This window comes from Crotalus tigris, unplaced genomic scaffold (genome assembly GCF_016545835.1).
Source record: "Crotalus tigris isolate CLP2741 ecotype Arizona unplaced genomic scaffold, ASM1654583v1 scf7180000017668.6805642782:7212621, whole genome shotgun sequence".
Lineage (NCBI taxonomy): Eukaryota > Metazoa > Chordata > Lepidosauria > Squamata > Viperidae > Crotalus > Crotalus tigris.
Genome location: NW_024096554.1, coordinates 4,364,379 through 4,381,107, shown reverse-complemented (window position 1 = coordinate 4,381,107; position 16,729 = coordinate 4,364,379). Strand labels below are relative to the sequence as shown.

Below are 16,729 nucleotides of genomic sequence, written 5' to 3'. Positions count from 1 at the left end.
TAACACATCCCAGCCAATGACTGTCTGGCTTTCATTTGAGCCAATCCAGTAAAAGGAAGTCCATCACCTCTCTGAATTTGTAGAATTAGAGAAAGAGACCAGTAGGTTAGATAATTCAACCTTTTGCTCTTTTTTGTAGGCTGAATAATAAACAGGTCCTAGCATTAATGTTCACATTTGTGTTTTTTTTTTTTTTGTAAACAGATTTAATTTTATGGATGGCACTCCTTCAGCAAATTTTGATACCTTTCCTGCAGCCATCATGACAGTTTTCCAGGTATAACTCTGTGCTTTGCAACCTGGTATTAGAGAAATTAAAAGCAACATACAGGCTTTTATTACAATAATTTATTTTCATGGGGGGCATTATATATCAGAAAGGTACTGCTCTTAAAATGATAATTAAATGTCAAAGTGCTGTCCCTTCCTCTTTGTTATTTGCATGTCCTGATTTTGTGCATTTCCCCAACCTTATTGATAATAAGGAGTATGGCTGCTATAGAGGGGAGCCCACTAAGAATGGAAAGGCATTTGGGAAGGACTGGGAGATCTGAGACTAGGTCATCAAAATATCATTTTGGAAGAAGCAAGTATTTTTTTCCGGAACCAAACTATCATCCCACCTTGCCAAATCCAAAATAATGAGAATAGTTAAGTGTCAATTAACAGATGTGAAATGTTTGAACAAACAATCCAAATATAGAGTTTTCTCCCCATCAGTCAGCTTGGAAAAAAAATAATAAAACATTGTGGCCTGGTTTACAGATCATGCTAATCTATGGCTTGTTTAATTGTGGTTGTTGAATAATCCACAATGCCTAGTTGCAGATCACATGCTCTGCAAAGCCAACGTCAAATCACATTATTGCTTAGTAAGATGTGTCAAATGTTAAGAAAATATTTAAATAAGAAAGAGCAAGATACAAGCCTTACATTGGGTGAAATTGAAAGTGCAGATTTTAACTTATGAAGCCCTATGTAGTTTGAAACCAATGTACCTTTAAGACCACCTACTTCAACTAAAATCAATTTTCCCTATAACATCTTCAGAAAAATTACTTTTAGATCCACGCTACTGTGCACTTGGAGGGATGAGGCTAGTAAGAAATATTTTTGTCATATTTATTATTAAACTTCTATGCCATCCATGTCACTGAAGTGACTCCAGGCAGCTTACAGTCATACAATAAAAAACCCTCAATTATGAAACCCTTCCCTGAAAAAAATTATATTAAAAAGCTACATCAGTTCCACTGTTATTGCCCTCCTGGAAACAAGTCAAAACAGAGCTGTTCCAGAGGGCTTTTAAAATTTAATTTATTGAAAGAACACCATAAATATGTTTTATAATATTCTTTGTAATTGTTGTTTATTATATTTTAGATACTGTATGCTTATACATTTTGTAATTATCTTTGTGCAACATGGAGAATCATTTGATTGTGATGTCTTAGAAATCAAATCAGTTCAACAGTCAGTACTGAGTGGGTACAAAAGCAGTATGGACTTTAAGCTAATTGCATAGAACTCAAATACAACTCCCAAGATTGGGTTCAACTCCTTTTCATGTTTCATTTTCTTTCTGTCAGGCAAAGATAACAAAATTCTTTATAAAGTTAGCCTCCACAGCAGTATTTAATAAAAATGCCCACACGATTTAATAGTTAAATAAAACTGAATTGTAATGGCAAGAACTAGAATTCACAAGAGGACAATTATATATATATATTTGATCAGACCAACTGAAAACTATAACTGTAACTATAACAACTAAGTTATTAATTATTAGGCATCTCTGGTTAAATTTTTTTTAAAATGAACTCGTCACCAGAATTGGGGAAAAATAACTTTTTGTGTTTTGTGTTTTATAATTTAGTATTAATAATCTGCCTATGCCTGAAACAGTAGCACTCCTGCTTAAGGAATTGGAGTAATACATGGGAATCCTTAGCCAATGGAATTAACTATATGTGGTTCACTCTCTTTTGGCCTGTCCTATCTTGGTGTTATGAGATAAAATGAATGGAGATCCCTCTGAAAGTTCCCTTGAACTTCAGAATAGTAATCAAATCAACTGTTTGTTTAGATATTAACAGGTGAAGATTGGAATGAAGTGATGTACAATGGAATTCGCTCTCAAGGTGGTGTCAGCTCAGGAATGTGGTCATCCATCTACTTCATAGTCCTCACATTATTTGGAAACTGTATCCTTCTTAATGTATTATTTTGAAATACATGGAAAGTAGTAATGGAAAGTAGTAATGGGAGCACTCTGTTAACACCCGTAAGACTCATCATTTAGGCTATCCCCACATTTAACATTTGCCAGTCCTGAATTGATTCTGTGCCACTGTGTTTCCACATTATCATCTCCATTCAGCAGACTTCCTGTTTCAGTACTCAATAGTTTTTGTAATTGAAATATGAAACTTGGGAGCCTTGCCTCTTGGCTTCTGGGCTCTCCCTACTCTCCTCAAGAAATTAAATTACTATACATCAAACTAGCGCCTCACAGTTGGTTTTGATAGGTCATCATGTTGCTTAACCCCTTTTCTTTTAAAAAGCACTAGACTCAATACTTGGATGGAGAAATGGCACACTGGTTGGATAACTTTTTTGTATTCTTTTTTTATAATGTATTGGTTTTTTACGATAACAATCTTTGGGGCTTGATAAACAGCATGTTCTCTGGGTTCATATATTTAAAAACAACCAATAATGATTAAGTTCCATTATTCCATAATCAATATAATCAATATATTAATTAATAATATATTTCCTTGATCTTCTCTTCTTCTAATAGTATTCGCCTTTGTCAACATTAAACAAATATAATTCTTAATATTTTCGATACTCTTTTGCTGGCCAACCAACTTGCATGATGTTCCCCAAGTTTCAAGGTTGTCATAGTAAGAATACCTGTAACTAGTTTTAGGCTGTTTCACAGGATTTAGAAGGTAAAAAGATGACCTGTTCATCACTCTTTTTCCTTAGGCCATTTTTTTTAATTGAAATTTTTATCCATGCTCTATTTTCTTTTCCCCATCAAATTATTGTTTAGGTATTGTTTAGATTAGAAAGCTACAACCCTTCCTACTTGAATAAGTAGTAAATTTCTACCTGGCAGGTTGATTCTGCATTATGTCCATCTAGCTACTTTAATGTGAAGTTTCATTCATCCCTCAACTATTCTAGATACCCTACTTAATGTATTCTTGGCCATCGCTGTGGACAACCTAGCCAATGCACAGGAACTGACAAAGGTAATAAATTCTAGCATTAACATCTACTGTATCTTAATAATATAAAAGTCAATGTATTCTTAATCATGATTATATCATTTTGATAGGATATAGTTTTAAATCTGATTTATCTGACTTAAATTTTAAGAGACTGTCATGAGCTTAACCTTGGCATGTATAGCATTAATATAAAACAAAGGATCTTTTTCAGCCAACACAAGGAGCTTTTTATCAGTAATAAGGAGTCCTCTTCTACTCAAGCATATTTGGAATTTAGGAGCTGGAGTTTAGTAATAATGGCTTTAAGAATAACAGAATAACAGAGTTGGAAGGGACTTTGGAAGTGTTCTAGTTCTGCCCCTGATCAGACAGAACACCCTATACTATTTCAGACAAATGATTGCCCAATCTTTTCTTAAAAACTTCCATTGTTGGAGCACCCACAAGTTCTGGAGGTAAGTTGATTGCCTGTTCTGTCAGGAAATTTCTCCTTAGTTCTAGGTTGGTTCTCTCCTTAATTAATTTTCACTCATTGCTTCTTGTCCTGTCTTTGGAGGATTGACCCCCTCTTTTGGAACAGGGAGAAGACTTCACTTCTCCAGACTTTTCATCCTTCTATAGCAGTTATCGCCTTAATAGTTTGCAAAACAATAAAAATAATCCAATTATGTACAAGAAGAATATTGCACAATAAAGAGGCAAGCAAAACAGGTATCCATCATGTATGAGACATATCCTTAGACTCTGCCTTCTCCCATTACTTAATATTTTCCCCATTGATTTTATTTGAACAGCTTTTGCCAGTTTCTTCTACCAATAGGCAAAAGCTCTTTTCATTTCAGCTAGGCCTACATTCTTCTTATTCAGATTACTTAGTTCATAGATATAATCATTCTTTCTCATTACAATCATCAGAGTCTATATAGCTATCTCTTTAATAGCTCAGCATCACAAATCTCAGCATCACAAATTTCACATTTTTCTCCAGTTTGCCTGTTGATACTTGTGCAATTATTAAATTACAGTTATAAATTGGAATCATGCCTAGATGAGTTTCACTAGAAATTACGTGCTTACGACACGTTATTAGAAAATATGCAATGAGTCAAGTTAAGAAACTGTGACCACTGCTGCTTTCATCATGCTGTTTTGGTAGAAATAGAAATATAATGCTAATCATTTGTACTACATGGATGTTAAGCAGACCTCTGTTAGAGACAAACCTCTGTCACAGTCAATGGGAATGAAACAGAACAGAATCCATTTTTTCTGCCTCTTGTCAGATAAATATACTTCTCAAAATGAAAAAGACCTGTGATATTTTGTATAAGTAATTCATTCAAGTATTATTTATCATTGTTATTTATTATTCAAATTTATATCCCACCACACTCTTAAAAAAGAATCAGTGAATATTTCCAAGGAATATTTACAATCATCTCCATCTTCAGAAGAAGATTGGATAGCCATTTGTCCGGGATGCAATAAGGTCTCCTGCCTTGGGTGGGGGGGTTGGATTAGAAGATTTCCAAAGCCCCTTCCATTCCCATGATTTAAAGATTTAAACTGGTATGCATTGGAAATGAGCTGTAAATATACCATTTCTCATGGTACAATGTCACAGTCTTCTGTATTGCCCAAAATCTGATTTAGAAAAAGTCCTATATAAGACATCATTTGAAAATTACAGGCTAGCTACTATGAAGAGTTTAGAGGGGACATTGTGATGGAACTCCAAAGAGTCATAAGTTACCATTCATTCTGCACCAAACCAACTTTGAAAAGTCACTGAAAGAGTGGTTATAAACTGAGGACTACCTGTAGATTGGATATATAGATCTTTGAAGTAGTCTGAATAAATGGGTTTTCCAGTAGGGATGTTTATGTACTGTATAGCATAGGTATGTCCTATAGATGACCAAAGCCCATGCACCTTTCTTATCCATGATCTCAAGCATATTTAAAATGGTAGTACAAACCTCACTGTTGCAACTTGAGATCATTCATTCATTCAAAGTATACAACCTTTTCTCCTATTTAACCAGTGCCTTTGCCTTTTATTTAGGATGAGCAGGAGGAAGAAGAGGCTTTCAATCAAAAGCATGCTCTACAGAAAGCCAAAGAAGTCAGTCCAATGTCTGCTCCCAACATGCCTGCTATAGAGTGAGTTTCCAGTCTCATTCATCATGGGCCACATTACATCCCCAAACTTGCTATAGTCATAACTCTGAGAAACAAAGAGTAGAACATATAAGATTGAGAAAATATAAAACAAGGCATAATGTTTGCTTGGCATATGGAAACTTCCAAGGACAATCTTTAGAGGTTTTTAGCAGAAAAACCATGTACTAGTAGAGTTATTGCTAAGCTAGGTGAATCAGTGGCCTGACTCTATATTAAATAGTTTCTTATTCATGAAGGCAATTAAACTTTACTTTTTAGAAGTCCAGATAAGGATGGAAAAAATATTTCCAGCTATTTGATATTGATGATTTTTTTTTTCTTTTCAAGTAAGTTAAATCATTCAATCTCTTTCAGCCCCCTCAATCAAAACTGCTGATACTGTTTCCATTAATATTTTCAGCAGATTTTTTTTATAAATGCTTACACTAATGAAATATGTTCTCAAGTGGTAGAAAAATGAAAAACAAAAGAGAGGTTCTTATGCTTCCTATCAAGCAACTGTAACATCTACCAAATTTCTCATGATCATCACTAATACTAACAATGCTACTAGTAATTTAGAAAAATATTGCCAGACTCCCTCCTTTTTTCAGGGAAAGTTGTTGAGAAGATAGATGGGCAGAGGGCTGCAAATGAATCCAGTGTGGATTCAATTGTCAGAAATGGACAGAAGCTATATTGGTCAGTCTTATGGAGGCTTAGAGGTGGAGAATGTACCCCTCTTTGTACAATGGCAGAATTTGAGATATTCAACCATGAAGGTGTCTCTTTCAACCACCTGTAAGGATTGGCAGAGATATTATTTTATAGTCTTTCTCTTCCTCCCTTAGTGGTGTACTCTAACTGCAGAGAGAAGAGGGAAGAGATGTCTGCACCATTGGAAATTTCTTGTGGGGTACACCAGGAATCACCTCTCCCTCACTGTTTTTAATATCTACATAATTTTTTTGGGAGAGCTCATCTGCAAGTTAGGAGTGAAATCATTAATGACATACTCCAAACTGAACAGTGGAAGTGGTAGAAATGTTGTCCCGATGCCCAGAAATGTGAGAGGCTGAATAGGACAGAACAGGCTTAGGATGAATCCCAGAAGCCCTTGGGGTACAAGCTTCCTTCTTCTTTACCTCCTGATGTGGGAGGGGCACTATAGCTCAGCAAGTAGAAATGTTTTTGTGACTCCAGCTAGTACAATTGGTGGACTTCTTGTCCAGGAGGGTATTTTCCAATTTTGGCTAACGCACAATTGCAGCCTTTCCCAAACCAGGAAACAGTGGCAATGGTAATGTATCCCCTTGGTTACCTTACACCTAGCAGTTTGCTCCACATAAACCCACACTTTCAGATGCTTCAGTTGGTCCATAATCGATCTGCCTGCTTATTGATTGGTCAATATAACTTTACTGTTACAGTATCACCAATTATGCAGGGGTTGCAGGTTCCTATAGCAAAGAATCTAGTGGCTCTAACATAAGCAAAAAAGGCAGGGTAAGAGTCAAGGTCGAGGTCAATGATACAGGTACCCCTTGATTTGTGACTATTCGTTTTACAACCATTACAAACACTGAAAAAAGTGACTTATGACCATTCCTTGCACTTATGACCATTGCAGCATCCCTATGGCCCCATACTCAGAACTTGGACCCTTGGTAATCAGCATATATTTACAATGGTTACAGTAAGTCAAGATCATGTGCTCACCAATTGTAACTTTCCAGCTGGTTTCTGACAAGCAAAGTCAATGGAGGAAGCTAGATTTATTTAACAACAGCATGATTTATTTAACAGCTGTGATGACTTGTTTAATAGCTGCAGCAAAAAAGATTAAAATCAGACATGAGTCACTTAACAACTACCTCACTTAATGACAGAAGTTCCAGTCGTATTTGTAAGTTGAGGAGTACCTGAGTTCATTTGCTGAGAAATGGCTCTACCCCCACCCACAGATGAATATGGTTCCCTCTTTGCCTCACTCAATTCTGTTGTTTTTGGGGGGCACAGGATGCAATTTAGGGAAAGCAGTCAAATTATGGATGGAGCACTCAAAGATAGAGGCTACATATTTTTTTAATATTTAATTTATTTTAATGTATTGGTAATTATTAGAAATTGTAGAGAATATTTATAGCTCAGGTTATAGATTTAGGCAGAGGCTTGTCCTCTGAGTTTGCTGCTTGGCTCCTCTGCTTGGTAATTACATTATTTTAAAACATGTTGTAATGTTTTTCTGTGAAGTAAAGTAGTCCTTGAATTATGAGCCCAAATTTCTGTTATAAAGTGAGACATTTGTTAAGTGAATTTTGCCCCATTTTACAACCTTTCTTGCTTCAGTTGTTAAGTTAATCTGCAGTTGATAAGTTAGCAACCCACTTGTTGAATCTGGCTTCCCCATTAACTTTGCTTGTCAGAAGGTCACAAACAGTGATCACATGATCTTGGGACACAACAACAGTCATAAATATGAACTAGTTGTCAAGCATTTCAATTTTGATCACATGATCATGGGGATGCTGGAAAGGTCGTAACTGTGAAAAACAGTCATAAATTACTTTTTTCAGTGTCGTTGTAACTTTGAATGGCCACTAAACGAACTGTTTTAAGTCGAGGATAAGCTACCTAGAGTCCTAGGAGAAAGAAACATAAATGTAATGTAATATGCTTGCGTTGTAAGTCAGCCAGAGGTGTGCAGCAAATAAATTTCACAAATACGTAAATAATGTATACAATTGAGAACCATTTATCATTCAGTGAACTCAAACAGTAGAAAATTCAAGATACGGAAAAGGAAGAAAAATCTACACAATGTTTTCCTTAAAAAAGTTATTAATTTGCTAACATGACAATCAGTGATCCTTAACTTAGACACGTTGGGTGGCTTTAAGAGGAGAATAAGAAAAAATACAAGTAATGCTTGATTTACAATCCCAGTTGGGACCAGATCTTCTGTTGCTAAGTGATGTGTTCATTGAATGACTCGCACCTGATTTTGTAACCTGTTTTGCTCTAGTCATTACACAAATCTGGCTTACCCCATTGACTTTACCTGTCAGAAGCCACCTGGGAAGGCCACAAAGGATGGCCATGTGACCTTAGGATGCTGCAAATGTCATAAATGCATGTCAGGTTGCCAAGCATCCGAATTGTAATCATGTAACGATAGGATGCTATAATGGCCATAAGTGCAAGGACCACTCAGATGTCACTTTTTTAGTATCATATTATGTCCAGTATTTGATGTAGCGGTTAAGGCATCAGAATGGAAACCTGAGTTATAATCCTGACTTAAGCAGAAAACAAGTTGGGCAAAGTTACTCTCTTTCAGCCCTAAGAAGCAGGCAATGCAAAGTACTTCTGAGAATGCTGCCATGAAAACTGCAAGGCCTAGTCCAGGAGTCACCAGGAGCAAAGACAGTCTTGAAGGAACAGCAACAATAAAAAAGCTACTGAGGAACATGAGGGAGGTGCTAGTGCACTAATATGATAGGTTACTACCAAATGTTGAGTAAATATTAAAAGTTCAAACTGAACCATAAAGTAAAAGTCAGTAAATTGATCCATAAAAATGTAGAATTAAAAAAACCTTTAAATAAATTAAAGCTGAGTAGCCACAAACGTTCTCAGGAGAGAGATTTCATATGGCATGAAGTCACAACTGAAAAAGATTTACCCTTGCTGCCCATCAATCAGACCAACCTTAATTTTGGGCAGAAAACAGAATCTCTTACATCCTGATTATACATAGATGGGGGCATGTTGTCCTTCAAGTAATTTAGTCATACTTATAGAGGACACCCATGTTTCAGAACTTTAAAAGTAAATATCTAATTTCTCCAAGAGGAAGTTATTTTCCCCCAGATAATTTTCTATGAATCAGAGTGGTGTTTGTTGGGTTCTGTTACATTTACTGAAAAGAACAGTCTATGAAAAGAAATAAATGAGGTAGAAATTGCTTGTTTTATGAAGTCCATTCTATCATAATGCACCAAACTTTTCCTTCTTTATTCCTCTCCACCCAGTGCTTCTCCTTCCTTCCTTCCTTCCTTCCTTCCTTCCTTCCTTCCTTCCTTCCTTCCTTCCTTCCTTCCTTCCTTCCTTCCTTCCTTCCTTCCTTCCTTCTGTTTCTGCTGAAAGAAAGTGGGGAAATATGTATTGTGGGCATAGACTGGTTCTCTGTGTGAGAGTGGTTTGTATATGACACAAATAGAACTATTGGTATATGCAAATGAGGGATTAGTTAATTTTATAAATTTTATAGCTTATGTTGCAGACAATAGTTATTGAGGTAATTAAGATTTGTATATTCCTCATATCCTTCACATGTGTGGTCTACGGTAGATATAAATACATCATGCATATGCACGTACATATACATATATCTTAAGCTACATATATTGACTATCCAGAATTAATTAATTAATTAATTTATATAGCCATCCATCTCATCTATGTGACTCTCAGCAACATACAAAGTTAAAAAATTGATTTCAGCTGAAAGATTTGTCCTGGGGACATCCAAACAGCTCTGTATAATTGCCCCATTAAGCTACAATTCCTGTATATTTTTATATTTTCCAACAAGATTTCACTAGTCCATTAGAGTTTGACTTTCCTACCTTGGCCTTTTTCTCATAACTCCTGATCCTTTTCCACCACAGTCTCATTCCATTCCCATGAGAACTCTTTTCTTCTGGAGCAATTTTTTGTGAAATATCTGGGAGGGCCTCTTTTGAACCAATTCTTATTTTCTGCCTACTATGTCAACTATGTTTAACAAGCCTTTCTGACCTTGTCACCTGCTTTGAGTGGGTTTTACATATTCCATTTTCCTAAGGTGACCAACTTTTTTACAATGAAAAGGAGGACACAAATAAATTGAAGAAAAAAATATCGTAAAAGCTGGCCCAGCCCATGGAAGGTGAACCGCCCACCGCACCCCCACCACTGCCCTGCCGTGTAGAGCGAGCTCTGTGGCTCCCAAAGCACCAGCCAAGCCGGCTCTGGCCCCAGGGGGGGGGCAGCCCGCTGTCAACAGACCCTGCCTGCAGCCACCCTGCCAGCACCACCATCCACCCTGCGCAGCCCCATGTAGAGAGGGCCCCGCGGCTCCCACAACACGAGGGGCAGCCAGCTGCTGCCGCCCCTCACATCTCCGCCCGCAGCACCCCCGCCGCCCTGCCTCTTGTACCCACACCCATTATTGCCCTAGCAGAGCCGAAGATCAAGAGAAACTTACGGCTCCAGTCTCCTCCAGGTATCTTCGGAACTAAGTAGGAGATGGTGTAGTTGGGTAGCAGGGAGGGGTGCAAAGTTCCTGCCAATTTCCCTTCGCTGCAGACAACTTGCATGTGCAAAGTTTGCCGGCCGGGTGTTTTGGCGCGCTCAGCAGCAATTCCTATTGGCTTTCGAAAGCCAATAGGGGGAGTTGCACAGCTCATGCAAAAGTTGAAAAAAAAAACCATCAAAAAAAGATGTCGGAACGCCGTTCTGAGTGTTCTATGAGGGAAAAAATGCCCTGAAGATTAGTCTTCAAATATCAAAAAGGAGGACATGTAGGGGGACACTTTTCGAGGGAGGACAGACCTTACAAAAGGAGGAATGTCCTCCCTAAAGAAGGACGGTTAGTCATCTTAATTTTCCATGCATGCTTATTCACAGAAAGACATGGCATAAAACTACACGTTACCTTTATGCCTTTAGGAGAAGGAATGACAGAACCAACAAAATCTAACCATTGACCCTTATCTAACTCTAAGCAGGTGCTATCCCTTAGTCAAGAAGATTCCCACAAATAGATTTTTAGCAATAAATCAATTTACTTGAACCTTAACATCTGATCTTTCGTACCAGACAATGCCCTGGCATTAATTTATCAATACATTATTCATTGGTTAATACCTGACTGACATTCTTTTTGTTGCTTTAATTATTTATATTAGTTTAAATCAATTACTAATAATTTTACAGATAATACAAATACAGAGAATTGTATACAAAATTATGTTCCACTTTATTTAAAGTCTTATCCCAAAGCAGACACAAATACAGTATATCTACAGTTCATTAATAAGCAGATGAATCTCCCTGGATTTTTATTTGCATGTTTAAGAGTTATTTTTAATTCATAAAATTATTATGATTTCTGCCCCTGCCTTCCATTTTTTCATGCGTCTACAATATTTTAAGAATATAAAAGACATGGGGGAGGCATAACATAGACTAGAAAAAAGTGTGTTGATTCAGAGGTTATACTGATTTTTTTCCCCACTTATGTTGTACTGCTCTTGTAACTTTCATGATGTAGAAAATGGGCCTATATTTTTATTTTTTTAATTTCAGCTTTTCTGTTAGGCAACTCCTACATTTGATTGTGCACACAGTTGAAAATTCTGCTGAAGATTCAATATTTATAATGTGCCCTAATGCTCCTCTGTAACTACATTTCAGAGGAAGCTCAAAAATACTGCAATCTATCTTTTTTACTACTATTTTTTTTTAAAAAAATGAAGAAAATCGCTCAATACTGTAAGATTCTAGTGAATTTACCCATTGCCTAGAATCGGTTGCTTATTTTCAAGATGAAATATACAGTTATTTCTTCTGAAGGAGCTCATATTAGGAAGTAGCAACGTGGAAATAGATAGAAGATGCAAAACAGTACAGTGACATTGATTGAAGATGCTTTTATAAAGTGTTGGCAAAGTATCAAAAAAGCATTCTCTGTATGTCTAAGATACAGATATGACTTACCATTTGATAGGTGAACCTGATGAAATATTTAAATAATTATTTTATAACAAAAAGGCTTCAATGAATGGAGCCCCTAGTTAATTATTGGCTATAATGGAGGTTGATGAAACAGCTCAGAAAAAGCAATGACATCATTTTTATTTTATTGCCAAGGAAACACACCAGGACATAACTTGACTTAAGGGCATCATTACTTTCATTATGTATCTCTGCCTAATATATTGACAGTCCTAAATGCAATGCCAGAAACGACCTCATATCTCTGCAGTTTGGGGCAAAAACCTTTGTATTATTACTATCGCAGCACCAAATGTTGGCATTTTGTTATTATTATTTATTAGATTTCATATAGTCATCCACTCGGATGGATTCTGGGCAGCTTACAAAATATAATTAAGAATTAAAAGAATTAAAAACATAAAATAGAACAAGACACCACAGACTAAAAACAACACAACCTGCTTCAGGAGGAGGAAAACACACAGTCTAGCTTCCCATAAAGTTTTGACCTTTTGCTGCATATTCAATACACGGTCTAGTGCAGAATAAATATCTATGTATTTCATCTTTTGTACACAAGTATCATTCTTAGCTGTGAAAAATATGTATTCCAAGCTCATAGACATAGGCTTGTATTTAATGTTCATTATGAAAGTAATGGATTAGGATTGATCAGTGTTTATTTGTTTAACAAATTTGTATAGCCACCCATTTCAGTGTTAAGATTTCTTTGGTTTTCTGCTTGTGCATTATGTGGGATTCTGAGTGCTGGGACCATTAGCGACATTGCAGTTAGACTGAATGCATTCATTTTCCTTCCCCAGAAGAGACAGAAGGAGGAGACACCACATGTCGATGTGGGAACCACGTACCAGTAATCTGTATGTGTGCATGTGATTGCTTGTTGTGAGAGGTTACATGTGTGTATGTGATAGATTCCTGCTATTGAGTTCAAGTATGTGTTGTTTTATGTTTATGTTGTAAGTATGGATGAATGTTTCAATCTAGTAGTGTTTATGTGTGTATAGTCTGAATAGCTATAAATTCAGCGTGGCTCTATAATATGTATGTATTATACCAGTATGAGAGTATGTTTTATGTATGTTTGCAGAGTATGCTTCTATGTATGAAACAGGTCTGTGAACCAACTTAAGCTGTATTGTAGCAACTACACTGTTGTGTGTACATATACAGTCCAGTAAACTGAGTGTGTATTCAAATTGTTCATGTGCGACAGTATGTATGTTGGTGTGTTGTGTGTTTGCTTACCAATATGTTAGACATGTGTCTTTTCATTCCTGTATCCATATGTCTATTCATAAAGTTATGGTATACAATTTTATAAGATCACCAAAAACCCCTTGGAACATTCAATGCCACAGACAAACACTTCTACAACTTGCAGTTGCTCCTTAAAGTTGTTAGATTAAATGAGATACAAAAGTAGAGATGTTGCATGTTAACAGACAATTTCCCTAGCAACTGAGAAGAGCAGCTTTCTTAGTTATCCAACCTTATATAGGTTCATTCAGTAAATTGCCCTTTGTGCCAAGAGGACTTACTTACAAAACAGTGGGTTGTGGGCTGCAGCCTCAGGTGACAGAATGAATCCAAGAATTGAGAGGAGACCCTAAGCACTGCCAGGCTGTAAATATGGGGTTGGTGGGGCCCTGATCAGCCTGGATGCATTTGCTTCACCCTGGCACTGACCTGAATGGGACTTGGTACCGCATGTCTCCCCTACTGCTATTTCTTCCTGAGCCCCCTGCATGTACTTCTTTGGGTCCATCTTCCCTCCTTAGGCTGTTGGCAAATCGCCACCCTTTCAGAGTAGTAAAGGAAATGTCCCATTTGCCTACTGAATGGGCCAGTTTTGAGTAGCCCTTGTGCTTGCATGCAATACTTTAAGTCACCTTTACCATACCCCTGCTTGTTGATGAACACTTACTTATTTTAGTGTACTGTAAGTTTATTAAAACTGCAGTACTTGCAGACTGATGCCATATGGTGGGTTCTTTCACAAAGACAGTGTTGTGAATGTGCTCAGTCTTTGGCCTCATTGTGTTGTTGCTCAGGCTTATTGCCATGTGCCCAGTGAATGTGGAATGAAATGCCTTCTAATGATTTGTCAACATTGTGCAAGTGGACTTGATTCTCTTATTATCCTGGGGATGCTGTGAAATGAAATTCAGGGAAACAGAGAATCAAGCTCCAATATGTGATTTTTGTATGGTCCTAGTTGCATGCTGTATGTACTGGTATGTGTTCTTGTGTTTCTGACAGGGCACAGATGAATTGAACCCATTTGTTTTCCTTTCCCAGGAGGGAGAGGAGAAGGAGACATCACATGTCTGTGTGGGAACAGCGGACTAGCCAGCTCCGCCGACATATGCAGATGTCCAGTCAAGAGGGCATCAACAAAGATGATCCTCCTCTGCTCAATCCACATGCCAGTATTTTTCACAAAAAAAAGTTACCAGAAAGCTCTGGTCTGGAAAAGATTGAGGGTGATCAAGGGGGTAGGCCAGAGGAGACAAACGGAGAAGGTCTGCAGCAAAAACTTCCAGGGTCCAAACCCTGCCCCAGCAACCGGGATGATCAGAGAAGCCCATCTCCTCAGGCCAAGAGGGAATGGGAAACGTGGCATCACAAATCATTTCATGGGAATTGTGATATCAATGACCAGGAAAGCAAAGGGAGCGTAAGCTTTGATGAAAGGGCTCGGCTCCGGCAGAGTCAGAGGCGTAGCCGACACCGCAGGGTGAGGACTGAACCGAAAGAGAATAGAACAGTTAGCCAAGAGAACGGCCCAGAAGGAGTCATGCCAGCAAAAGGAGAGCAGAATGGGGATCGTAAGGAAAATGGAGAAGAAAAAGAGGCCGTTGCTGAAAAGGAACCAGTGGCTGACATGGAACTGAAAAGGTAGGCAATCTGATTCTGTTCTCGATGGTGCCTCCCCAAGGAAATAAATGGCCTATCTGCCTATCCATTCTTATTTTTGCGAACCATCAAAATAGGTGATTGCTAAATATTTATAAACATTTAGTAAAATGCAGCAAATTGTAATAATCTATATTGAGTATTATTGGAATTATGGCTAACAGTATTTTTATACATTCAAATCATCTAGGAATTATTGGATTGTACAAACAGTAAGAAGTAGCTGACAATTAAGTGAAGCCAAAGTGAAGTCCATTATAGAAACCGGAAAGAAATGAAGCTAGAGCCCAGGAGAATGGGATATTTCCTTTGTAGAATATTTTTACCCTAACAGACAGAATTAATAGAATAACAGAGTTGGAAGACACCTTGGAGGTTATCTAGCCCAACCCCCTGCTCAGAAGGAAACCCTCTACATAGACTCATTCAATGCATATTGGAGCCATACAATGGAAAAGGAGATGCCAGCTGGATTTAGGAAAAGTCACTTAATACAAAACTTTATTGCTGATGCATGCTGGATGATTGAGGAAGCCAAAGAATGCTAAAAAGAAGTCAGCATATCATATTGATTATAGAATAGCATTTGATTGTGTCAGTCATGTCAAGCTTGAAATGTGCTTAGGAAAATGGGGATCCCAGAACATTTCATTATTCATATGTCATTCCTACAGGTGGATCAGGAAATCACAGTATGAGCAGAACATGGCAAAATAGATTTGTGTCCAGGTCAGCAAAGTAGTGAGACTCTCCCCATATTTATTCAACCAATATGCTTAATGTATTCCAAATTGGACCAGAAAAAAGCAAGCTGATTTTAAAATTGAATGAAGAAATATCAATATCCTGAAATATGGAAATGACATTATTCTGATAGCTGAAAATGCGAAGGATATGCAAGTTCTAGTAATAGAAGCCAAAGGATGCAGTGAAAAAAATGGGATTAAAATTAAATATAAAGAAGACCAACCTAATTACAACAATCAGCCTTAGAACGGACAAGCAAGTCATTGAAATAGTAGTTAGTTTCTATCTTTTAGGATCACTATCAACAGTAAAGAATCCAGCAACACTTAGAAGGGCAACCGTAAAACCTTTGCAAAAGATATTCCGATGCTGTGAGGTATCTATTCAAGGGCAGGCAGTGGTGTTCCCTATGACACTCTATGGAACTGAAAGTTGGATTTTGAAGAAGCAAGTTAGAAAGAGTATTGACACATTTAAAATCTGGTATTTCAGGAAACTCATGAGAATGCTCTGGATAGCTAAGAGAACAAACAAACGAATGATCAAAGAATTCAATGCCACACTCAAGGCACAAATGACGAGGCTCAAATTATCCTACTTTGGACACATTTTGAAAACACCTAGCTCTTAGGAGAAGGCTCTGGAAGGAACGAAAAGAAGAGGTTGATGAACGGCAAGATAGATGGACTCAATTATAGTGACAGTGAATGCCCTGACCTGAAGGATCAAATTAGGGGCACATCACAATGGGGAAAATCTATCCATATAGACTGACTTAATGGCACAAAATAATTAACCAATCCATTTTATTTAAATAAATTTATTTAAATGTTGATCTACTTTGGAAGATTAAATTTAATTCTCTTCACTGG

The 16,729-nt window shown here is 37.3% G+C and overlaps 1 protein-coding gene across 3 annotated transcripts in view; it reads left to right on the top strand.

Moving 5' to 3' along the window:
• The window catches only part of CACNA1E (calcium voltage-gated channel subunit alpha1 E), a 253,324-nt gene that overhangs the window by 145,777 nt on the left and 90,818 nt on the right, over positions 1–16,729 (top strand). For all 3 annotated transcript variants that reach the window (XM_039337124.1, XM_039337122.1, XM_039337123.1), the window contains 6 exons: positions 205–277; positions 2,087–2,204; positions 3,196–3,263; positions 5,308–5,405; positions 12,995–13,051; positions 14,493–15,092. In XM_039337124.1, the coding sequence (XP_039193058.1) occupies positions 205–277; positions 2,087–2,204; positions 3,196–3,263; positions 5,308–5,405; positions 12,995–13,051; positions 14,493–15,092 (1,014 nt within the window). The remainder of the gene's footprint in view (positions 1–204; positions 278–2,086; positions 2,205–3,195; positions 3,264–5,307; positions 5,406–12,994; positions 13,052–14,492; positions 15,093–16,729) is intronic.